This window comes from Trachypithecus francoisi, unplaced genomic scaffold (genome assembly GCF_009764315.1).
Source record: "Trachypithecus francoisi isolate TF-2019V2 unplaced genomic scaffold, Tfra_2.0 Lachesis_group8, whole genome shotgun sequence".
NCBI lineage: Eukaryota > Metazoa > Chordata > Mammalia > Primates > Cercopithecidae > Trachypithecus > Trachypithecus francoisi.
Genome location: NW_022681473.1, coordinates 653,952 through 678,013, shown reverse-complemented (window position 1 = coordinate 678,013; position 24,062 = coordinate 653,952). Strand labels below are relative to the sequence as shown.

The 24,062-nt window shown below is 64.4% G+C and overlaps 1 protein-coding gene across 10 annotated transcripts; it reads right to left on the bottom strand.

Moving 5' to 3' along the window:
* Positions 1-209: 209 nt before the first annotated feature.
* TSPAN4 (tetraspanin 4) lies at positions 210-24,029 on the bottom strand. Of its 10 annotated transcripts, none has more exons than XM_033204038.1 (9): positions 23,748-23,875; positions 19,572-19,670; positions 16,275-16,354; positions 4,522-4,713; positions 2,781-2,855; positions 1,685-1,786; positions 1,474-1,605; positions 1,303-1,386; positions 210-750 (listed from the first exon to the last, which is right to left on the bottom strand). In XM_033204038.1, the coding sequence occupies exons 3-9, from the start codon at positions 16,335-16,337 to the stop codon at positions 682-684; spliced, it is 717 nt and encodes a 238-aa protein (XP_033059929.1). In that variant the 5' UTR covers positions 16,338-16,354; positions 19,572-19,670; positions 23,748-23,875; the 3' UTR covers positions 210-681. The 10 variants fall into 10 exon arrangements, with proteins under 10 accessions (XP_033059929.1, XP_033059922.1, XP_033059928.1 ...); XM_033204031.1 differs by lacking the exon at positions 23,748-23,875 and adding an exon at positions 22,638-22,790; XM_033204037.1 differs by lacking the exon at positions 23,748-23,875 and adding an exon at positions 23,884-24,026 and having other exon boundaries at positions 213-750.
* Positions 24,030-24,062: the final 33 nt, after the last annotated feature.

Here is a 24,062-nt window from a genome sequence, read left to right as displayed (position 1 = left end):
GACCTCATCACCACTTCTTAGAGCTAATGTCACGATTTCCTTAAAACCAGAAGTCTGGAGAGTCCTCTGCAGGCAGCTCCCCAAGCCTGTGCACCAGGTGACCCCACAGCCACAGGGCTCTGCCTAAGCTTCATGCCAGAGGCTGCCCTGCCCCAGGCCTGGGTGCCAGAAGGGAAGATGGGGTAGGGAAGGCAGATTAGCAGTAGACGCAGGGCTGTGGCTCACACTTTATTAGGATGCACCAGGAGCCCCACGGGCCCACTGTGGAATGTAGGTAAGGGGTCCATGGCCCTGCCTGGAGCACCAGGACCAGTGGGGCCACTTCCAGGATGCCACGCCCCGTTCTTGCAGCCCCAACCCGTTTCCCGGGAGGCTGGGGCCACAGGCTGGCCCCCGTGTGGACACTGCTTTGGAGAATGCGTAAATATAAAAAGTGCTGGAGACCCTCCCCCCCTGCCCTGGGTCCCATACCAGCACGTGGCCACCCCTCCCGGGGGGGTTTGGAGGCCCGGAAGCCACCTCAGCCAGGCCTTCCAGAAACAGGGTTCCGGGGGCTCCGGGCACCTGTCCCTCCCTCCCTCCTCCCAGCACGGGGCAGAGCACCGAGGCTGGTGGTGGGAAAGGCAGCTGTGGGCACGGCCGTCTCCCTGTGGGCGTCCTTCTGGCAGAGAAGCGGGCAGCCTATGCGCAGTAGGTGTCTGCCTTGACCACCTGGCAGTACATGGTCATGGCGAAGGTCAGGCCTAGGATCTGTGGGGAGGGAGGAGGGCTGGGCACGGCAGCTCCATGGCCTCAGGCCTCAAGCCCAGAGCGGTCCCTGTCCTCAGCAGGTGCCCTGGCCCTGACCCCGGGGCAGGGGACACAGCGGTAGAGCCCTTCAGCTTCCTGGTGGCTCGCACCCCCCACCCAACCCCTGCGGCTCAAGCCATAGCACCCTCCCCTGAGCCTTGCAAGCATGAGGACACCCAGGACTTCCTGGGGGCTGTGGAGTTTGGAGAGCAGGGGCCACAGGCACCAGGACCCCAGCTGCCACTCTCTGCGCACTGGCCAGTCCTGGGCCACCAACCAGCACAGACGGCCGCCAGCCTCCACCGCACACCAGCCTCTGCCTCTGTCCACTAGGAGGGAGCCCACCGTCCCCACAGGCCGTCCCTGCCCATCCCCCCGAATTCACCCTCCTGCATTTGCCCCAGCCTCCCCTGATTATGGGTTCCTGGGGGCAAGGCCTTTGCTACTTTGTTCCCTGGGCTCAGAAGGCCCCAGCAAAGGGGTAGCAGGAAGTCTGCAGTCCCCAGGCCATACCTGCACCAGTGCCGTGCACAGCCCAAAGACGCCCACAGCCAGCAGGTTCTCCTGGAGCCACATCTTCACCGTCTCGTAGCACGGCTGCAGGAGGCATGTCCTGCATGTCATGGAAGAGCCTGCCAGTCCCACCCTCTAGGCCCCCGCCAGCCCCCAGGGTGGGGGTCTCACCGCCTTCCACCAGGTGCCAGGTGCGTGCAGCCCGCAGCTCTCGCTGAACTCCAGGCAGCAGGAGTCAGGCACCCGCGTGGCGTTGTACACCTCAAACCAGTCAGTGTAGTTGGAGACACCACAGCAGCGGAACTGGGGGACAAGCTCAGGTCGGGCTGAGGCGGGAGGGGAGGGGGCACCCGCTGACCCCGCCCACCTGCCCAGGCCTCACGTCAGTCTGGATGATGCTCCAGGCGTTGGTGAGGCCCACGTTGCCCTGCGTGCCGTACAGGTGCAAGCCTTTCTTCAGGTCTTGCTGGGCGTACCTGTCAATCTGGGGGTGCGGGGGGATCAGCAGGGCCCCTCCCACTGTACCCCGCCTCCCTCATCCAGACCCCCTCGCTGGCCCCTAAGCCTGCGCCTGGTCCTGAAGTGTCTCCTGCCCTTCCTAGCCCACCAAGCTGCAGACACACCGGCCCCATGTCCTCCCAGCAGCCCTGAGGCCCAGGGTCCCCACCTCCGGGCTTCCTCCCCAGGCTGGGGGAGGACCATGGGTCCTGGGGGGGACAGAAAACGGGGACACAGGTGACTCCACGTGTCAGGACACGTGCAGCCGTGCTCTGTGAGCCAAAAGCCAGGAGCTATGAGTGCCGAGCCCACCCAGCACTCTGGCCACGGTCCCCAATATTCAGTGAGGACCCAGGGCACCCTGGAAAAGGGGCTGATTCCCGGGCGAGGGCAGGGAATGCAGGAGGAGCCTGGAGCGCCCTGCAGTGCCAGGAAGTCAGGACGTGGCCCCAGAATGAAAAGTCTGTTGATGGGGGCGCGTCAGGGGACCCAGCAGCCGAGGGCAAGAGCTCCTCAGGGCCAAGGACGGACAGTGTGATTTACAAAACAAAGCAGTGTTGTGTTCTAGCTCAGAGTGCAGCCTCAATAGCCGTGACTTCATCCCAGTATAAACAAATGGCTGAATATATAAATGAGTGACTGAGAAGAGGCCGTTCTACAGAGCAGAACCCCACGGTGAGCAGCCAGGACAAGGCGCTGGGAGCAGACGGCCCGGGACGCTGTGTCGGGGGAAGACCTAGGGCGCGCCCCCCGGGTGGGGGAGCAGTGCCCTTGTGCCCCAGTCACCGCAGAGCCACAGCACAGCCTCCCAGGGTTGGGGGTGCTCCCCCTCCAGGCCTGGTAAATCCACACCCGCTGTCTTGGCCGCCAGGGAGGGCAGATGGGGGGCCACTCTGTCCACACCGGGCCCACAGTGCTCCCTGGGAGTCAGGATGGAGCCCCCAGCCCTGCAGCTGGGCCTGCAGCTGAGGCAGCCATACCTTCTCCGTGTAGGCGAAGAAGAGGATGGCAATGGTGGCCTCCAGCAGGAACACCAGCAGCAGCAGCAGGAAGAACTGTGGAGGGGGCAGGCTCAGACAGGGACCTGGCAGGCCCCACGGCCTCCACCCCATAGCATGCCAGGGGCCAGGGCCACACACCTCATGGATACCTGGTGCTGCCAGGAAACCCCTGCCAGGCCCCCAATCCGAGACCCCAGAATGCCACCCCCACCTCAGAACCCTCAACCTCGGCCCCAGGTCCAGGGACTGTGACTGTCGTGTCCTGCTCAGCCCCTGAGTGTAGGGCCCCGGGCTGGCCTGGGCTCCCCTCCCCTGCCCCCATCCCTGGGGCAACCCAGACACCCCCAAGTGGGCACAAGTCCCTGTTCCTGAGGCTCTAGCCCCTGTCAGCTGGCTTCAGACACCTCCATCCAGGGGCCTGTGAGTGTCCGGCGAGTGCCTCGCGGGGTGCCTGTCACACCTGGGCTGCAGTGGCCCCTTCCACTCCCACGTCACAGCCCTCAGGGGAGCCAGGGTGGCTGATGCCCCCTCCAGCAAGACCACAGGCTGCAAGCCCCACCTCTGACCATGCAAGCTTCCCCCTCCTGGCGGCAGCCCTGAAGCTCAGCCTGACCCCAGCCCGACCCCAGCCCTGCTGCTCCTCCATGCAGAGGTCACTGACACCCGCAAGAGGAGGGCAGGCATGGACAGGGTGTGTCCAGGAACTGGGGGGCCCAGGCAGAGTGGGCGTGAGGCGTGAGTGGGGCAGACAGGGTGCTGGGCTAAGGACACAGGAGCCCCTCACCCCCAGGAGGTACCCAGGGTTCTGGTCCCAAGTCACCTGTGGGAAAGGGGGTAGGGCTTCTGTCCCTGCAGGCCTGGCAGGGCCCACACACAGCAGCTTCCTCAAGTGTTGGAGGAGCTCCAAGCCCCAGCAGGGCTGCCACAGACCCCCACCGACTGCCTCCAGGGGACTCTGGGCCCCAACGGATGCCAGGGAGGCTGAGAGATGTGGGGTTCCCCCTCAGGAAGGGGTACGGAGGGGAGTGGGCTGGCTGAGGCGATCTAAGGGAGGCCCTACCCCATCCAGGGCTTCTCAGACAAAGAGGTGATCTGAAGCCTCATGATTTAGGACCTCAGCAGGCTGCAGACCCGCTTCGGGCCCACGGCCTCAGCCAGGCCTATTAATCAGTAGCAAGCCTGTGTTGCCATCTAGGAGCCCTTTTCTTTTTTAATTATCTGTGATGAACATTTCCAAGGAGGATAAACACATCCCTGCCTGTAAGTCCATCCCTGAGGCGAGGTGGGGGCTGGGAGGGTCCCAGCAGACGGTCCCAGGGAGCTGAGAGACCAGGCCCTGGACAAGGAGCTGGGGAAGGGGCCACAGCGGGGGTGGGGTGGTCAGGAATGAGTCCTGGAGACCACAAGCCCGTGAAAGGCTGTGCATACGTGTATGGGGCTGTGCCTGTGCTCACCAGGGCCAGTGTCCCGTCAAGGGAGGCTCCTGACAAGCTACAGCATGTTCTCGAGTGACCCCCACCTCCGCCCCTACTCCACAAATCAGCCCCCAGCCCCAATGCAGCCTGGAAGACCCAACAGTGGCCACATTCCCGCCCTGGAGGTCAGGCCCCAGAGGTGGTGCTCACATCTGGGGGTCACTGCAGCAGACAAGGCCTGGGGACCACCGGAGCCCCACCCTGCATGGTCCCACCCGGAGCATCGCCTGGACCCTGGCACTCACAGCGAGCAGGAGGCACTTGTTCTCCTTGATGGCGCCCAGGCAGCCCACGAAGCCGATGGCCATGACAAAGGCACCGGTGATGATGAGCAGGTTGGCAGCCGACAGGGACGGGAAGGAGGAGGACAGCGTGGCGAAGCTCCCCTGGGTGGCGGCCAGCCAGATGCCGACGCCCAGCACGCCACAGCCCCCCAGCTGGGGCACAGCAACATGAGAGACACAGACAGGGTGAGGCCCCAACACAAGCTCTGGACCCCAGAGCAGAGCCCGGCCCGCAAGCCAAGGCCACACCACCTGCCAGCCTGAGGCAGAACCACCCGGAGTCCTGCTAAATCCCACGGCAGCCCTGGGGGGTGTCCAGGGCAGGCCAGTCTTTTCCCGACACCCTGGGTTGGCACCTCATCCCCAAACCCACAATCCATGGCCACAGTGGTGGGGGCTCCCTTGTGCCCCTGAAACTCCCTCTAGGAGGGATCTGCCCACCCCCAGGTCTGCAGCCAAAGGGGCGGGACCTTAGGCCCCAGGACGCAGCCTGCACACCCCCAACCCCACTTTGCCCTCTGGTTTGCCCAGCACAGAAGCCCACTCCCCACCTGACAGGCCACTCCAGCCTTTCCAGACTGCTGTCAGGGAGACCCAGCCCTGCCCTCACTCCGGGATGGGGCTTCCTGGCAGGTGGTCTCAGGATTCCGGTGCCCACTTCCCAAGAAGGTCTCTGTGATGTCCCCGGCTGTCTCCTATCACTCATGGCAGGAGAAATGCTGATTCCCTCACACTTTGTCTCTCTCTCCTCTCTCCCCCTACCTTCCTCCCCTCTCCCCCTCCCTCCCTCTGTCCCTTCCTTCCTTCCTTTTCTTTCTTTCCTTTCTTTCTCTTTTTTTGGACATGGAGTCTCACTCTGTTGCCCAGGCTGGAGTGCAGTGGCGCCATCTTGGCTCACTGCAACCTCCTCCGCCTCCCAGGTTCAAGTGATTCTCCTGCCTCAGCCTCCCAAGTAGCTGGGACTACAGGCGTGTACCACCACACCTGGCTACCTTTTTGTGTTTTGGGTAGAGACAGGGTTTCACCATGTTAGCCAGGATGGTCTTGATCTCAATCTCCTGACCTCATGATCCGCCCGCCTTGGCCTCCCAAAGTGTTGAGATTATAGGCATGCGCCACTGTGCCCAGCCAAGTTATGATTTCTTACAGCCACACAGGCACTGGCGGGAACGGAGAAGACAGGTCCCCCAGGAGCACCTCCCGCAGCCTCTGTAACCGCTGGAGCTCTTACTGTGTTTCCTAAGTGCTTGTTCTTATAAAAATCAATTAAAACAGGAAGAGGCGGGGGAGACGAGGGGGTCCTGCGCCCGGAGAGAGGGTGCTAGGCTGCCAGCTCAGCAAGGCCTCAAGGGAAGCAGGGGTCCTGTCGGACCCCCACTCTCAGACACTGAGGCCTCGGGCTTGGGCCGTTTCAGGGGGAGACGGAAGATACGTTCCAGACCTGGGCACAGGGTAAGCAGTCACCGGAAAATGCTAACCAGCTCCTGGTCCGCAGTGTGGGCGCCCAGGCGGGTGGTGGGTAGACATCCTGGGCTGCCGACGGTGGACTGGTTCTGGGGAAGGGCCACACAGCCCTGCGGGATCCCTGCCCCACCCGATCGGACGGGACTTGGGAGGAGGCTGGCAAAGCCACCCTCTACCCGATGGAACCCCTCGGAGCACCCAGACCACAGGCTCTGGGGTTCCCTGGGGGCTACCAGAAGCCCCAAGTCACCCCATAAAAGCCTCCCAAGCCCCAGTGGCAGACTCACACCCCCCTTTCCAGACAGAAACCAAGGCTGGGAGATGAGCTGCTGGCCACCAGCAGCCGGCCCACCCCCGCCCACCACACCAGCTCGGTTCACGACAGGCCCGGGGCCTCCACCCTGGCAGGGCTCCCGCAGGCCCCATGGGCCCCAAGACTCTTGTGTCAGGGGGCCTGGGGGTGGGAGATGCCCCCTCCTCGTGTGCACGCTCCCTTGCCCCTCCCTGAGCAGTGCATCAGCTAAGCCAGGCTGCAGGTTGGAGGCCGCCACCCTTTCACTGGCTGGCAGGCAGGCAGGAGCCTGTGCTGGGGAGATGGGATGTGGCTCCCTGCCCAAGGCTGGCGTGGTCACTTGGTGGCCAGAGGTTCAGGCCAGGCCTCTCACTGGTGTCTTGGGTCCCTCTGGGCTCCACAGGGTGAAATCCCCTCAAAGCAGAATCCCCCCTGCTGGGGCCCACAAGTCCCACACGTGCTCAGGCCGTCCTGGGGAGAATGCAGGCTCCGTCCTTCCCCGGCCTTCCAAAGGCAGCATCTCTGCTTAACGTTCACAACAGAATGCCGTCCGGAGGCTGCCGGCGCAGGGCCTGTCCTGGGAAGCTCTGCCGAGCCACTGGCTCCTGGTGCCTGCTGAGCTCTGACACCCAAGCCCAGAGCCCCTCCCCAGCAGGCCAGGCACGGGATGCAGGGGTGCTGGACAGACCAGGTGCAGGAAGACGGGTCACCCCTGTGCTCCTGGTGCTTGCTGAGCTCTGACACCCAAGCCCAGAGCCCCTCCCCAGCAGGCCAGGCACGGGATGCAGGGGTGCTGGACAGACCAGGTGCAGGAAGACGGGTCACCCCTGTGCTCTGGGCCCCAGGATTCAGAGTACCAAGGCAGGGGCTAACTTGCTGGCTCTGACCACACAGCCCCTGATGGTTCCAGGGGTGCTGCTAAGGAGCCAATAGGAGACCTGGGCACAGTGCCCAGCCTGGGTGTTGCTTCTGAGCAAACCCAGCCCCAGAAGCAGCTTAGGGGGAGAGGGGAGGCTTCCTAGGAGACCAGGAAAAGGCTTGCGGCTGGGAGCCAGCACAGCCTGGCAGAGGGTGGCCCAGAGATGCACCAGGGGAGGGATGCATGAGCCTGAGGCATGTGTGAGCCGGGGTGCCTGTGAGAGGGGGTGTGTGTTAGCAGGGGTGCATGTGAGCTGGGGTGCGAGACGGGGTGCATGTGGGCCCGGGGTGCGTGCGAGCCGAGGTGCATGGGGACCAGGGAGCATGTGAGCGGGGGTGCGTGTGAGCTGAGGTGCATGGGGACCAGGGAGCGTGTGAGCCGGGGTGCGTGTGGGCCAGGATGCCTATGAGCTGGGGTGCAAGTCGGGATGGGTGTGAGCTGGGGTGCATGTGACCCCAGAGATGTATGTGAGCCGGGGTGCGTGTGAGCAGGGGTACATCTGAGCCAGAGTGCGTGGGAGCCCGGGTGCATGTGAGCAGGGATGCATGTGGGCCAGGATGCGTAGGAGCCTGGGGTGCATGTGAATGGGGGTGCATGTAAGCAGGGGTGCATGTGAGCCAGGGTGCATGTGAGCCGGGGTGCATGTGGGCCAGGATGCTTGTTGGCCAGGATGCGGAGGAGCCTGGGGTGCATGTGAATGGGGGTGCATGTAACCAGGGGTGCATGTGAGCCAGGGTGCATGTGAGCCGGGGTGCATGTGGGCCAGGATGCTTGTTGGCCAGGATGCGGAGGAGCCTGGGGTGCATGTGAATGGGGGTGCATGTAAGCAGGGGTGCATGTGAGCCGGGGTGCGTGGGAGCCTGGGGTTGTGTGGGAACCAGGGTGCGAGTGGGGGTGCATGGGAACCGGGGTGCATATGAGCAGGGTGCATGGGAGCCTGGGGTGCATGGAAACTGGGGTGCTTGTGAGCGGGGTGTGTGAGCCAGGGTGGATGTGTCTGGAGTGTGCAGGACCAGAGGCCAGCTCTGTGGCACAAGTGCCTGGGATATCCCTAATTAAGAGAATCTGTCCTCACAAGGAGCACCAGGCTTGGGCCACAGCCCCAGGATGGGCAGGGTCTGCCAACTCTACAGAGATGCCCCCACTTCCTGGGGGACCTGGCCCTGCTACGGGATGCACCAGCAGCTGGGGGATGGGCTATAGAGGGTGCTGACTGCTAACGCAGCACCCTCACCCACGCATCTTTGGAGAGGTGTCCCTTGTAACATCCTGGACCAAGGGAGAGGCCTGGAGGCAACGGCTCACTCAGTGCTCCCTCCAGACCGCTGGGCACAAGGACATGCGCACCAGGTACAGACCAGTTCAGACAAGGCCGTGCGGAACTGAGGGGCATTCCTGAGGAGCACACAGGAACCCCAGCCTGCCCCTGGGCTGTCCCCATGTCCTCCCACAGTTCCCATGTTTCATGGAGGGGCAGACAGGGCACCACACATGGCCTGACATGGTCACTGCCCCAAGAACTGGGCGGAGAAGGGATATGGCCCTGGGTCCAGATCACCAGGTGATGAGGGCAGAAGGTCAGAGGGAAACGAGAAGCCCCAGAAGAAGAGATGGCCATCGCCAGCTCAGAGCATATCCTGGCCTCAAGCACCAAGCAACCCCGCAAGTTGCATTCCAGGCTAAAATGCCCAGGCTGGGGGGTGAAGGTACCTGAACTTAGGGGAGGTGCTGGCACAACAGAGAAAACTGTCATTTAAAACCCAAACTGGGGCCGGGCGCGGTGGCTTACACCTGTAATCCCAGCACTTTGGGAGGGTGAGGTGGGTGGATCACGAGGTCAGGAGATCGAGACCATCCTGGCTAATACGGTGAAACCCCGTCTGTACTAAAAATACAAAAAATTAGCTTGGCGCTGTGGCAGGCGCCTGTAGTCCCAGCTACTTGGGAGGCTGAGGCAGGAGAACGGCATGAACCCAGGAGGCAGAGCTTGCAGTGAGCCGAGACAGTGCCACTGCACTCCAGCCTGGGCGACAGAGACTCAGTCTCAAAAAAAAAAAAAAAAACCAAACTGCCTGCACCGTCCGCCTCTGCCTTCCAAGGACGGCAGACCTCTCCTGTCAGCAGGAAAATGAGCAGTTCCGAGCTCCCCTCGCCCCAAGGGGATGCATCGAAGGGCACAGGGAGGACGTGTGCAGAGTGACTGGTGCCAAGCCAGGTGTGGGACACCGCCGTTCCATGGGGGCTGGGCAGGAAGGGGCCCTACACCTCCAGCCCTGGACCCCTTCCACAATGGCCCCAGCCCTGGTGGGAACTGATTTCCCTAATTAACACTCCACAAAACATCCTCATCTCCACCCGAGACGGCAGGAAAGACCCACCCACTCGCTGTCACCAGACGGGTTCGGTCACACACACTGTGGCAGACGACAGCCCACATTGCCACAGACGCCTCACACCATCACACGTGGCCACACACAGTCTTGCCCTGCGACCCAGCGTCCCCGAGGCCCCAGCGTGCTGCACCTGCACGCTAGTAGACCAACACAGATAAAGTGTGTGCACGTGGTTAAATTACCTGCAATTCTGAAAGTGTTTCTGTGTGTGCAGCTTTTAAAACATTTTGGCAGGAAAATTATAGCCTCAAAGTGCAAGAGGAAATGCACCCCATTTGCTTGTAGACAGAACATCAAAGGCAGGATGAGCAGGGCTGAGGCCAGGAGGGCCAGGTCCCTCTGGTCAAATGCAGCCAGAGGGGAAGCAGCTGGGGGTGTGGCTGGCAGCCTGCGTACCCTACCAGGGTCCCACCCAGCGTCTGGGCTGGCCCGGAAACCAGAGGAGCTCCATCCCCATCCCCACGCACTCAATACAAATAGGAACAGGCTGAAAACCTCCCTCCCTCACTGCTGCCCCCACCAGGCCAGACACAAGCTCAGGTGGGAGGCTGACCCCGCCCCATGACAGATGGGAGAGGAACCCTGGATGGCAGCTGAGGGAACAGCCCAGGCGAGCGGCTGCATCCCAGACTTCTTCACCTCAAGTCAGCAGTGCCTGGGGCCCGTCCTTCTCCCAGGCATCAGCTCACACTGTCCGCTGCCCAGAACCTGTCCCCAGTACCTGCCTGAGACCATCTCTGGCCAATGTCTACCCAGCACACCTGGCCCCAGGCTCAGTCCATCAGACACTTGCTCACCCTGATCTTCAGCAGCAACTGATGGCTCAGCCCAAGACTAGGAGACCAAGAGGCTCGGGGGGCCGTCCCCCAGCACTGAGCGTATGCAGGTGCTGCTGAGGCCTGTGCATTCTCCGCTCTGCCTTTCTTTTCTGGTCTGGATAGCCCAAATGAGCCTCTTGGGCAGGTGCTGGGGGACGGCCCCCTTGGGCCTCCTGGAGGCCTCGGGCCAGGGTGCAGTCACTGCAGTCCATGGAGTGTGCTCCCTCCAGGCCCACGGGGGCTGCGCTGACCGGCTGTCCATCCTCAGCCCACTGCCCCTCCGGCCACGTGTCTTTGTGTGGCAGATGGCTGGGCTGCCAGCCACGTCCTTGGAATAGGATGGGGGGGCTGAGTCCCCGCAGGAGCCAGGGCTCTGTCCAGAGACAGAGATACTGGCAGCCAGCACAGCCTCAGGACCCTCTGGGCTGGCAGGAACATCCCATCATGGCTGGGATGCTGGTTTCCAGGGATTACAAGTCTGTCCACTTACGTGTAAGTTCGCTGTGATTTGTTTCCTTAAGGCTGTGGGTCCCGAGCAACATCCTGTTTCCACACCCCCATCTGTCCTCCGTTCCCTCACCCCTGAACCCCTCACCCTTCCCCCAGGGCCCACAGATGAGGAGACCAGCCCCACCCAGTGAGCAAGGCCCATCCTGAGGCCAGTGTCCAAGGCAGGGAGAGCAGAACAGCCCTCGTCGGGGGCACCTGCCCAGGGTGCCAATGCTGGGTCCTGCAGGGTGAGTAGGAGTTTGCTGGAGGGCGGGGAGGAATCCAGGAGGAGACTGTGACCCAGCAGGGCTGTGGGTGCAGCAGGGCTGCGTGGGAGCTGCAAGGAGGCAGGCCGGCCATCATCAGGCCAGGGCCACGGCTCACATCACACAGGTGCAGCTGGGAGCCCAGGCCCCCACGCTCACTCCCGTCCCCCTGCGTGGGCCTCCTGACTTCTCTGCCTGCTCCCTGCAGCCCTGAGCTGCCAATGCCACATCTCTGCCCCCGGGGAGAGCCCACTCCACACCAAGGCCCAGCCTGCCTGCCCTGCCACCAGCTGAGACCTGGAACCTGCAGAGGTCCATGGTGCCAGGCCTGTGTCACCAGGTGGACAAGTCTGACCTACCCCCAACAGCACCAGAGCTACCTGGAGCCCGCAGCTGGGCAGGCAGCGTCCCCCAACCGACCGCTGCTGCTCCCCACCCACGGGGAGCCACACACTTCCCAAGGCTCAGACACGCTGTGGTTGCTGGCATCAGGGCCTTCCTTCAGAAATGGATGTTGGGAGATCGCCGCCATCCCCACCCCAAAGGCTGGCCTGGGATGTTAAACACCTCAGAGAGGCCTGGGAGCTGGAGGCAGAGCCCTCTGCCACCCTTGGGGACACTGTGCTGCCCAGAGGCCAGCGCAGGCAGGCCCGCCGTGGCATCTGCCAGACATCGCCTCAGCTCATCCCAGGGGAGGAGAAGCCAAGGACTGCCGCCGCCGCAGCCCTCCACCAGGCTCACTGCCGATCTCAGAGCAGAGGCCCCAAGCGCAGCCAGGACCTTCCTTTGGGACAACAGAGAGTGGGCAGTCAGGCTGAGGGGCCCCCACACATCCAGGGTTGACAGCCCAAGCAGGACAGAGCCAGGACAGTCCCCATGTCCCCTCCAGGCTGGGGCCCTGGACCACCTGGCTCCGACACACTGCCCACTTGGGGTGTCTCCCCGGGGGTCAGTGCAGGTGGCAGGGGGTTGAGGGGCCTCCCACATTTCCACTCACCCCCCCGGGTTAGGCCAGCACCTGGGGACCTCATCCTGTACTGCCCCACGTGGCGCAGATGAGAAAATGAGGCCCCAAGGAGGGCAGGACCTGGCTGGCGTCCCACAGTGGCAGACAGGACTCTGACCTCCACCCCGGCCCCCCAGACGGGCCCTAACCACACAGTGCAGAGAGGGCCTGAGCTTCTGCCGAGCTCCTGGTGCTGGGGCGGGGAGGGGAAAGGGGGCGGCACCCACCCTGTGGAGCAGCGTCAGGAAGGAGCCGAGGCCAGGCGGGCAGGAGGACAGCCCTTGGTGGTGGCACCTTGCTAAGGAGCTCAGCCGCCTCCACCCCTGACCGGCAGGAAGAGCAGGCCCCGTCCTCTCCCCTCCGCCCCTGGGACCTCTACTTCCATTAAGGGAAGAGCGTTGCTGGCAGAGGTTGAGCTGACGAGGCAGCACAGAGGCCTGAAGGTGGGGGTCCCGGGGCAGGAGAGCCCCCATGCCCTCACTACTGCTGACCTGTGTCTGTGTCGGCACCTGCCTGGACCCAGGACCCCTTGCCAGGCTCACGGGCCCTGCACCCAGCTTCCCCCAGAATGGGGCTCCCAGGAGACTTCCGGGCCCCATCACAGGCAGCATGCTTCCCACTCCCCACCCTGTGCAGGGAGGGCTACAAAGGCAGGCTCAGTGGCTGTGCCCCAGTGGAGCTGCCGTCACCAGGTGGGGGCTCCTATTTGCTGAAGGCAGGCAGTGTGTCCCCAGATGTCCATGGGGCTAGAAGTTGGCACCACTGCTCTAAACTCTGAAGGCCCCACCGGGTGCCCCACCACCAAGCCAGGACACATCCTACCTCCCCATCCTGGCTGCCCCAGGAACCCTCCCCACTCCACCCAAAGCTGGAGGCTCTGAGTATAGACCCTTGGGAGCAGCCCTACCCTACCAGACCCCAGCAAAGATGCCTGCCCTGGAAATCCGAACCAACGCTGTAAAGAAATACGTCAATCAGTCTTCTGGAGCGAGCCCCTTCCTTCGCCGCCTCAGGTAGGCCCCGAGGCTGTCCCAGGCCCAGTTAGTGACTGTGGTCTCAGCCAGGGGCCCAGCCTGACCATGGGTGTGGAGGGGGGCTCAGGTCTGGACCCAAAGAGACCTTGAAAGCCAGGAGTACTGTCAGGGCCTTGGAGGGTCTGCATTTGGAAGAAGGGGGGTTTTGAGAAGAGCATGAAGGCAAAGGCAGGAGAGAGAGGTGCCAGGCTGGGGTTGAGGGCACAAGAGAGCAAAGCTAAGGGGCAGGCAGGCGCGGTGGGGGCAGAGGGAAGCTGCAGAACCGTCACTGCATCCTGACCGCTGCACAGGAGCCAGGCACGGGTGCTCCACTCTCAGCCCCCCAACTCCTCCCAGTGCCACAGGACCCCTCATCCTGGCCACACCTGTACCACTTACAGGGCTCAGCCCCTGCCTCCACACCCACAGCCATACCCAGGACGGGCACAGCCCCCCAGTCACACACACCTTTCCTCACCCCGCCCCGGCTCCCACCACTGCCCATGGCTCTGGTCACTGGCTGCCCACTGGGGCTCCCCCATGCCCTCCCCACAGGCCCAGCAGGACTCCGGCAGCAGGGGGTCAGGGCAGACACACACGGGCTCTTGGGGTCCCACCAGGGGAATGCCCCTCCCACCACCTTAACCCCTGAGCTTCACTCCTGAGACGGAGGAAATGATTCTGAGGAGGAAAGGACCGGTTCTGTCCCCCGGTAGGACACGAGTAGGAAACGCAAACGCCCTACTACAGGGAGCTGGCACCCCCAAAAGGAAAGGAGGCCTGGGGAAGGGGCACTAGGCCTGACTCCCGAAATAGCCTCACACCAGGAGGAGGGGGCTTAGCTCACAGTGACTCAGGGCACAGCAGCTGCGGACGTCAGCCCAGGACAGACTCTCCTGACAAAACCCCCACCCATTCTTATTTCCCCTGCCCTGCTCCCACCCTCAGACCCCGTGCCAGGGGGTTGGGGGCGCCAAGGCTGGTGTATGAGGCCAGTGGGGCTCCAGTTTGCTGGACTGGGCAGCAGGTGGTGACTGAATAATAAAAAATAATTGGGGCCGGTCACGGTGGCTCACGCCTGTAATCCCAGCACTTTGGGAGGCAGAGACGGTGGATCATGAGGACAGGAGTTCAAGACCAACCTGACCAACATAGTGAAATCCCGTCTCTACTAAAAATACAGAAATTAGCCGGGCATGGTAATGTACATCCGTAATCCCAGTTACTTGGGAGGCTGAGGTGGGAGAATTGCTTGAACCCCAGAGGCGGAAGGTTGCAGTGAGCCGAGATCACGCTGCTTCACTCCAGGTAACACAGCAAGACTCCATTTCAAAAAATAAAAATAAAAAAGAGAGAACTGGATTTTCTAACCCAGAACAGGGTCCCAGGAGGGTTCCTGGTGTGTTCCTTCCCAGGTTGAGGACGGTGGAGTCTGTCTGCCAGCGGCAGAAATGGAGGCCTCTTTGGGGTTCACAGAGCAAGAGAGGTCCACCTGGGGTCTTCCATGAAGGTGGGCTGCTCTCAGGGCAGAGAGATCCCTCCCCCAGGGACCCTATCCTTTCTTCCTGAAGGCAGGTGTCCAGGCCACGGAGGAGGGTGGAGAGAGGAGAGGGCTTCCCCTCCCAGGACCTGCCTGCCTGCCGGGCCCCCACACCCACTGCCCTTCAGTCATTCGGCCCCGTCCCCCATCACAGAAACACTCTGGTCACTCAGCCACCTGCAGCCCACCCCCCACACCCACCAGCTCCAGCCCACACCCATGTCTCCCACCACCCCTACCTCCAAGGCACCCCTCAGGCCTGGGCCTCACCCCTTCAAGAGCCTCTTGCAGAAAACAAACCCTTGGGGTGACTCCTTCTGGAGGTGGATGTCTGGAGCAGGAGGCTCCTTGGGTCACACCTGGCAGGCAACCCAGGCTGGCTGTCCCAGGAATCCCCCAGCCCCCACCCCAAGCTGGTGAGAGAAGGAGCCAGGGCTCAGGAGGGGAGAGGTGGGAAGGCGGGCCCAGGCTTCCGGGCACTTGGCCCCAGCTGGATCTCATGCAGACAGACAGCCTCCTGAAGCCCAGAGCCCAGGCAGAAGCTGAGGCTACACCCCTGACTCCCAGCTGCAGGAGCTGGTTCAGGAATTAAGGGTAGGGCACAGAATGACCTTGGCATCACTTCACCTCCCCCAGCCCAGCCAGCAAAGCCCCAGGCCTGGCCCAGGTCATCCTTGGCCACCCCCAACTCCAGTTGCCCTCCACAGGGGCCAGGGACAGGACAGGGCCGCGGCTCCTGGCCAGGTGGGAGTCCTGCCCCACCTCCTAATAACTTGGGGCTGGGGTGGAACCTTGTCCTCCCTCTACTTCAGCTCTGCTCCGCCCAGCACACAGGGCCCACCCTGGACACCACTCCAGGTCTGAGCACACCTGACACCACCTCGGCAGAAGTTAGGGAAGCCTCTGCTGCCGGAGGCGCGGGAAAGCCAGGGTCTGCCGCGAGCACTCATGGCCCACGGCCCCGCTCAGTGTCCGGGATTCCCTTCCGCAGCGCCTCCCGGCGACTGGGGAACCTTGGCGACAGCCGGCTCAACCCCTCGGAAGTGAGTCCCTTGGCCAGCGGGCAGGTCGCCTGCCTGGAGGGGCGGGGCCCAGGCAAGGATGCCAGCTGCACCGAGGAGGGGGCGGGCCCAGGGGAGGCACCGGGGCCCCGCGCAAAACTGGCCACGACCGGGACTCGAACCCCGACCCTAGGGGAGGCGCAGGGCCCGGGTGGCCCTGCCCGGCGCGCACGTGTGCAACGTGTCCCCTCCCATCAAGAGAGGAGAGGAGAGGGGCCGGGGCGTGGGGCAGCCTCTCGGAGGGCAGGGGTCAGACCCAGTGATGGCGAAAACCTCCCCCACCCGCCCAGTCCAGCCCCCAGCCGGAACAGCGGTCTTGGGTCCTCCTGGACCACCCCCCAACCGCACCCAACGCCCGGCCGGGGCAGCGACTCCAGCCTCCCAGACCCCGCGACCCGCCGCGGCAGGGACCCCGGGTCTTTCCCGGACACCCACCCCGGCGCCCGGACTCACCCAGAAGAGCAGGTTGAAGGCGAACATGAGGTACTTGACGGCCTGGAGGCAGGCGCGCGCCATGCCGCAGCGCTTCAGCTCTAGGAGGAAGATGAAGGAGAGGTCCAGGTAGAAGACCACGTACTTGTTGCCCTTGGGCGACGTGTAGCGCGCCTGGGCCGCCTTGGGGCCGGGATTCGCGTGCAGGCCGAAGAAGGAGCCCCCGGCGTCCCCGCCTCCCGCGCGCCCGTACAGGCTGCTGTAGCGCCGGAAGGGGCCGCCGCGCGCGAAGCCCGGCTCCTTGCCCTCCGGAGAGGGGCTGCGCCGGTACGTGGACTCGTCCGTGCTGGAGCGGCGCATCTCGCCCGGGTGTGCCGGGGCCGCCGCTCAGCGCCCCACGCCCGCCGCCCCGGAAACCCCCATCCCGCCGGCCGGTGCCTGCTCCGGCCCCGCTCCCGGTCTGGCCCCCGCGGTGGCAGCGGGACGCGCGGATCCGCACGGACCCCGGCTGCGGGACCCCGACACCTGCCCAGCCCGCGCGCTGCGGCCCCCGCGCCCCGCGACCTCGCGCGCCCCGCCCCGCGCCCTCCCGGCCAATCCCCGGCGGCTCCGCCCACGCGCGGACCCCTCCCCTCCTCCCGCACCGCCCGGCAAACCCCAGCGCTCCGCCCGGGCCGACCAATCGCAGCCCCCGGCAACGCACCAGCCGCGACCCCGGCCCCTCCGCCCGCGCCGGCGCCCCAGCCCTCCCCGCCTTGCGCGCGCGGCAGGAAGATGCTCGTGAAGGGCGCCTGAGGGGACTGGGGGCCGGGGCCGGGGCCTGGGGATGAGACCTGGGCAGCTCTTGGCCCGCGACCGACGCCCGCAGCCCTTCCCCCCGCGGTACCTCGCCTGGACCCCGGCCCCGGGTCGGGCTTGGAGACCTCTGACCACGCGAACAATACGCAAAGCACTACGCAAATGGAGGGTGACCCCACTGCTGTCTGGTGGCAACTTGGGGCGGCCCCGCCCCGGGCGCTTTGGGAAGCCCTGGGTGCCGGCGGGGGGGCGGGGTTGGGTCAGCCTGCAGTGCATGGAGCGGGTGCCGTTGAGTCTTTGACTATACGAGAGGTTCCACAACACAGAAGAGCGCAGGTGTGATTGCTGAGGCAGCCCCAAGCCAGACCCAGAGCGTTCCAGGTGGGCACGGCTCGGCCTCCGCCCCGTGTAGTCCCCAAGGCGGGAGCGGGGCCGGCTTCAAGGGCAGTTGCTCGCACCCACCCCAGCTGGCTTGATGCTCTGCTGTTCCCGTCTTGAAATTCTTGATACTTTTTTTTTTTTTTTTTTTTTTTGAGACGGAGTCTCGCAGTCGCCCAGGCTGGAGTGCAGTGGCCGGATCTCAGCTCACTGCAAGCTCCGCCTCCCGGGTTACGCCATTCTCCTGCCTCAGCCTCCCGAGTAGCTGGGACTACAGGCGCCCGCCAACTCGCCCGGCTAGTTTTTTCTATTTTTTAGTAGAGACGGGGTTTCGCCGTGTTAGCCAGGATGGTCTCGATCTCCTGACCTCGCGATCCACCCGTCTCGGCCTCCCAAAGTGCTGGGATTACAGGCTTGAGCCACCGCGCCCGGCCGAAATTCTTGATACTTTTTAAACAAAAGGCCCAGAATTTCATTTTCTTCAAGCCCAGGCTGGAAGTCAGCCTGTAAGAGACCCCACCCCGTCCCCGACAGGTACACACTGGCCCCGTGCGCAGATGTGCCTGCACTCCTGGGTGTCATCACGCCGGGTGCGCACACGCCTCCCACAGCCGGAGATGGGGACAGAGGCCCCCAGCTGTGCCCCGCAGCCTACCCCACGTCTCTGAAGCCCCAGCACCACTGCAGGGCACAAGGGCCCTACGGTGTTGGGACGACACCAGCATGTGGCCCAGATTCCTGGCAGGTGACATGAAGCCCAGAGGTGGGGAATGAGGAAGGGAAGGAGGAAGAGGAGGGAGAGACCGCTAAGGGAGGGAAAGGGGTGCTCCATGGCAGGGCTGGCCATCTTTGGAGGCCTGGGTCCTCCTGGAGTAACTGATGTGGGAGCTGGCAGGTCCGGGGAGGACTGCTGTGGGAGACCTGGGTGCCCAGGGAGGTCCTGCACCTCTGCCCACCCCTGAGGACCTGCCCCAAGCCTCTGCTGCCCCCCAAGGGCTCTGTAGAGAACTGCAGCCCAAGCCCCGGGGCAGCACCCCATGCCCAGGTCCTCGCTGGGGGAAGGGGACAGGGAGACCCCTGAACAGGAGACTAGTCTGGAGGTCCCCTGAAGGCCCACACGGCCATCCTGGCGCTTCCCATGGCCCCTACCCTGTCCTTCCCCTGAGGGTTCTTTGGTGGGTCTGGGCCCCAGGAATGGGTCAGAACGGAGCCACGCATCGGGGCCCAGCAGAGACCCCAGGAACCCTGGGACCCCGACCGTGACAGAAACACCCGCAGCTCTCCCCAGAGAGCAGATGGCGCCCGGCCCCCTTCCCTCGACCATGCAGGTACAGCCCGAGGGCAGACACTCAGCCGTGGGCAGCGCCTCCAAGGAGCTCGCTTGTGACCTGGGCAGTGCTCAGAGCACCTAGTAGTGGACCAGGCAAGGGGAGGTACCACAGGGACCTGGGAGGACCCCAGGCTGACTGGGAGAAGCCAGACCCCAGCTGCAGTCAAAAACACCACCTGAACCACCCCAAGGAGAACATCTGCTGCCAGACTAGCCAGTGGCACCCCTGCCCCATCTCTCCTGCATCCCTCTGTGGCTGGGGCTGGAAGGAGAAGTGGCGGGCAAGGCTCGAGGGTCCCACGCGGGTGGGAGGGCAAAGGGAGAGCTGGTCTGGGTCCCTGCACTGAGCCCAGCACCCAGGATGCAGTCCCAGTGCCCCCCAAGACCCCTGCCACCCCCTTTCCCATCTACAAAGCCCTGCACACATCACCCAGGTGAGCAGATGAGGCCTATCCAAGAAGAAATCAAAAACCTCAAACAAGGCCACCGAGGGCCAGTAGGAGCAGGGCCTGGGCTTGCTTCTGTTGCCAAGTTCAGGATTCACACTGGGTTGCTCAGACACAGGCAGGGGCCCGGGCAAGGCCACAGGGTCAGAGCTCAGTCGGGGAGGGTCCTTCCTCAACACCCCAGCCAGGGCGTTCTGGGACCCTGTCTCCAAAGTCCAGCCCCCCTTCATGGGAGCTCCGATTACACACTCAGGTGTGTTGTCAAAGTGTCCGGCTGGCAAGGCCCCTGGGCCGGCAAAGTGAGACCCAGAGGCAAGCCCACTGCTGCCCACCACAACCATCCAGCCCCGCCGGGCTGTGACATACCTGGGCTGGCCACAGAAAGAGGCCAGGCGCTGCTCAGGGTCCCTGAAGGCTGACCAGTGGGCAGGCAGGCGGTGGGTGCGACCAAGGCAGCCCCAAGCTCTGCGGAAGGAAAGATGGGCAGAGTGGAGCCCTGGCTTCCACCCTCAGCACAGCCAGAGATGCTCCTAGACAAGGGCAGGGAACCCCCACCTGGGGCCAGGTCCCTACAGGGCAGAGGGACAGTCGGGGGTGGGCAGGGGATACACCACCAGACTCGGGGGCGAAGACCACTGAGGAGTAGCCCCAACCAGGCGAGCTTTGAATCAATGACTGAGTCACCAAATTCTGCCCGTTCAGGCCTCTGAGACAGCCAGGCAGGGACATAGGCTCACTCACAGAGACACGGTGTGCAGAGAACACATGTTCAAAGACATATACTCACAGCACAGGGACATGCAGAGACACAGGCCAAGGCACACGCTTGCACCCACACAGACACGCAGCAGTGCCTCCCCGCTGGGGTCCCAGACCCCTGGACCAGCCTGCTGTCTGCTTCCTGCCAGGCACGAGCACTCCCACCCCACCCTGCCTTGGGCTCTGAGCAGACACCCCAGCTCAGGAAGGGGGCCTCGCGCCCTCCCCATGGAGCTGTCAGCAAGGCCCCTCAAGGCCCTCCTCCACCATGGGTTGGGGAGTCTGTCCTCCTCCTGGCACTCATGGATTTCTGGCCAGGGAGAGGCCCCAAACTCACCTGGGCAGCCAAACGCAGTGTCCACCACTCCCTGCCCTGCTGGCTCCACCCCGCAACACCTCGTCCCAAAGACCCGGCTCTGTGGAGTGAGCTAACTGTCCGTCCAGTAGCCCGAGGGCAGGAGGGAACCACAGAGGTTCCAACCCAACCCTGGCTGAGCGAGGGCCCCAAGACAGACACCCAGAGCTCTGCAGGTTGGAAAAGCCCGGGGGACTGAGCTGCAAGGAGACCTCGGACACTCACGAGGGGCCTGCCCACGTGACAGAGCAGCCTGTCTGCAGTAGCCTGGGTGCCAGGCCAGTGGAGCGGCCTCTCTGAGCTCCAGCAGCAGGGCAGCAGCTCAGTCCTGGCCCAGCCCAGAGCCCGGGGTCTCCACACGGCCCAGCAGGGGCAGCTCAGGACAGATAGCAGAGCCAAGCCCACACACCCTGACTCCCCAGGCTCACAGGCTCTGAGGTAGCCGCCAACACAAACAGCTTACGCTGTGGGCTTCCTGGCTGCCTCAGCCCCTGCGGGGCCCCAGTGCCCGTCCCAGGCCCTCACCCTGGGCGGGGGGTCCCAAGCAAGCTAGCACCCCCTCGTGCACACAAGGAGCAGGGACTGGGGGCTGCACACAGAGTCTGGGTGGGACCAGGCCTCTCCTACCCAAACATGAGCCCTGGAGGCTGGAGACACCACTCTGATCCCCCCACCAGCCCCAGGGGAGGGACAGACAGTCCAGAGGTTCCCCAGTCTTTCCTCTGAGGACCACCGAGGCCAACCCCACACTCCAGGCCTTCCCTGTAACCCTCCCCTGCACTGTTGGGTATTTCTCTGCTGGGAGTTAGGGGTGAAGGCAACACACTTAGGACCCTGGGTGGGGGGCACCTTCCCACAACCCCCAGGCTCCAGGAGCAGCCACACCTCAGATGCCATCCCACCACAGCCCTGGCCCTGACCCGTGCAACCTAGACCCCTTCAGAACAGTCTGGGGGGCACATCAGGCCTGGGCAGCTGCGTGGCAGGCAGTGACATTCCCAAATGCCACCAGCCCAGGCATGTGAGTGGTTAGGCTGGGGCCAGTTCAGCCTTGGCCCCATCTACAGAGCCCACTGCTCAAAATGCCGGTCTCCCAGGACTGCAGGGAGGACACGGATGTCATGGGTATGGTGGGTAGTGGCCTTGGCTGTGTGCACCGCTGAGGTGTCTGGCTCGTGTGCTCGTGACGCCGTGTGCACCCACCCCACCCCACAACATCCTCAGGATGAGCACACATCTGTCCCAGGCATGGACAGGGCCAGAGGGCACAGGTGTGGGGGCGAGGCTGGGGACACACACCATGATCACCCTCTCCCAGCCAAAGGCGATGCCCGGTCTCAGCGGCAGGAGGGATGCAGCCCTCCTGGTGGGCAGTTTCTGGTGCCACCTGAGCTTCACAGATAGGGAAACACGGGCTTCGATCCCAGACCAGAGTGCAAGTTCAGCTGAATCCCAGCCAGAGCGCAGCCCGTGCTCCGCCCCCAGCCCTCCCGGTCCGTGGCTGGCCTGTTTCCAGGGCAACACCCGGGGTGGGAGGGGCTCAGCAGCTAAAACTTCAATCATGGGTTTCCCCTGGTCACTTGCCCTGAAGTGACCCCTCCTCTAGCAGGAAGCGCGTGGGGGAGCCCACCCTCCGCTCCCTGTGCCCTGTCCTGACCACAGGAAGCTCCACAACGCCCCCTTCTACAAAACCAGTGCCTCGCCCTCCTGGCCCCATCCCAGGCCCTTCCCAGAAGCCAGGCCGAGTCTGTACCAACACTCCATACCCAGGAGAGAGGGGCCCCCACCCGCCCCTGCTGGCCAGCACAGTGCCCTGCCCCCCCCACCAGGCTGCCTCCCACCCCCGCTAGCCTGAGGAGGGCCGGGCTCAGGCCCCAGGCTGTTCCGCCCCAGACGCTCTCAGGGGGATGCACCAGCCAGGGCTGAGGCAGCCCCAGGCTCCCCAAGGTCCTCAGGTATAGCCCAGTCAGGGCTGAGGACAGGCCTGGGCTCCCCAGGGGCCTCCGCACACATGTGGTGGGGACTCGGGGGAGGTGCACAGAGCCTGAGGCTGGGGCAGTCTCCAGGTCTCAGGGGCTCTGTTAGGAAATGGAGGGATAGGAAGCGTACACACTTGGAATTTCAAGAATGTCAGCTCGGCCCAAGCCAGGATTTGGAAGGCAGCTTACTCTCCCCGCCCCGTGCTCCGAGTAAACAACTCCTGCAGGCAGGAACAGGGGCAGGACAGGCCCTGGACCCTCCTCCAGGAAGCCTCCGGGCCCCCACCCACTCCCCAGGGCCCACCCTGCTAACATCCCGGACCCCCCTGCCTCCCTCACCTCCACAGCCACCAGCAGCCTCTGCAGCTGAGCCTGGCTCTGACCCCAGGCCACCGTTACTCACGGCCCCTGTCCTACCCCTCTGCCCAGAGCAGGATGTGCGTCCACTCATCCTGGGGGGAGGGGGTCAGGGAAGGGAAGTGGCCTCTGCTCGTGGCTCTGCACGTGGCTGGGTGGGGTATGACAAATGCCACTGGGGAAGCTGCCCAGGGCCCTGGCCAGGGTGGGAGCAGAAATCCCAAGTGTGCAGTGGATCTGGCCAGCACCACTCTGGACCCAGAAAATCCTTCATTCTCCTCCCCTGCAACTAAGGCAGACCCAGCATTGCCCTGAGAAAGCGGCAACTGATGCCTGGAACCCAGCACAGGTCCCACCCCAGCTGGAAGCCCCAGCCCAGAGCCCCCCATGGGTGCAGCCCACCCACTCCCCACAGCCCACCTCGTACCTCCAAGGAGTCTTCTTTGCCTCCTACTGCTACACCGACCCCCCATTTCCTCACCCCCACCCCAGGGGCACAGCAAGAAGGGTGCTGGTGCCAGCCCCCCCGCACTCCATCCGAGAGACACGGGCTCCCCGACCCTCGTCCTCCGTAGGCCCAGAGCTCCAGGGCAAAGCAGAGCTGCGGCCTTCAGCGGATCCTGCCAGTGCAGCCTCCGGGAGTCTGCCCAGGGGTCCCCTATGCCGGGGTCTTCAAGGTTCAATTCAAAGAGCACCTCTTCCACGACGTCCTTCCCGTCCTCCCTACCAGGCCCCCTCTCCCCGTGCTCAGAGGCGCGTCTCAGCGTCGGGACGGCGAGCAGCCCAGCAGAGCCGGGACCGGGGAGAGCGCACCCCGACCCCTTCCTGGGAAGGAGCAGAAAGAACGCGGACAAGAGCCCGGGGCGGGGAGCAGCCGGCGGGGGCCGTAACTGCGCGGCCGAGGCCAGGGCGGCGCCCCTAGGGGCTGGGCCGCGTCCAGAATGGGACCCCCGAACTCGGCACCGAGAGCCCCGGACACCCCGCGGGTAGAGGCGGAGGCGGAGGGACCCACTACCCGGCGGGGCCAAGACGGGCAGCAGGAAGACCCGCCCCGGCCCCCGCCCGCCCTCTCCCCAAGCTCCCGCGCCGGACCCCACTTGTTGCTGCGTGTCGGCTCTGGGCTCGAACTCGGCGCACCCCGCTCGCGTCCGGCTCCAGCCGCTCCCGGTCGGACACCTCGGGCCGCGAGACCCTGGCCGCACGCCCCCACGACCCCCGGGCGCTGTACCTGCGCCGCCGCCTCCCGCTCGCTTCGTCCGCTCCCGCCGCGCAGCTGTCAGTCAAGCGGACACGAGAAACGCGAACCGCCGCAGCGGCTTTCGGCCCTGCTCAGACGCCGTAGCTCCGGGACGCACCAAGATGGTGGGCGGGGGTGTGTCGTCTGTTGCTGCCGCGGCCGCGCAGGCC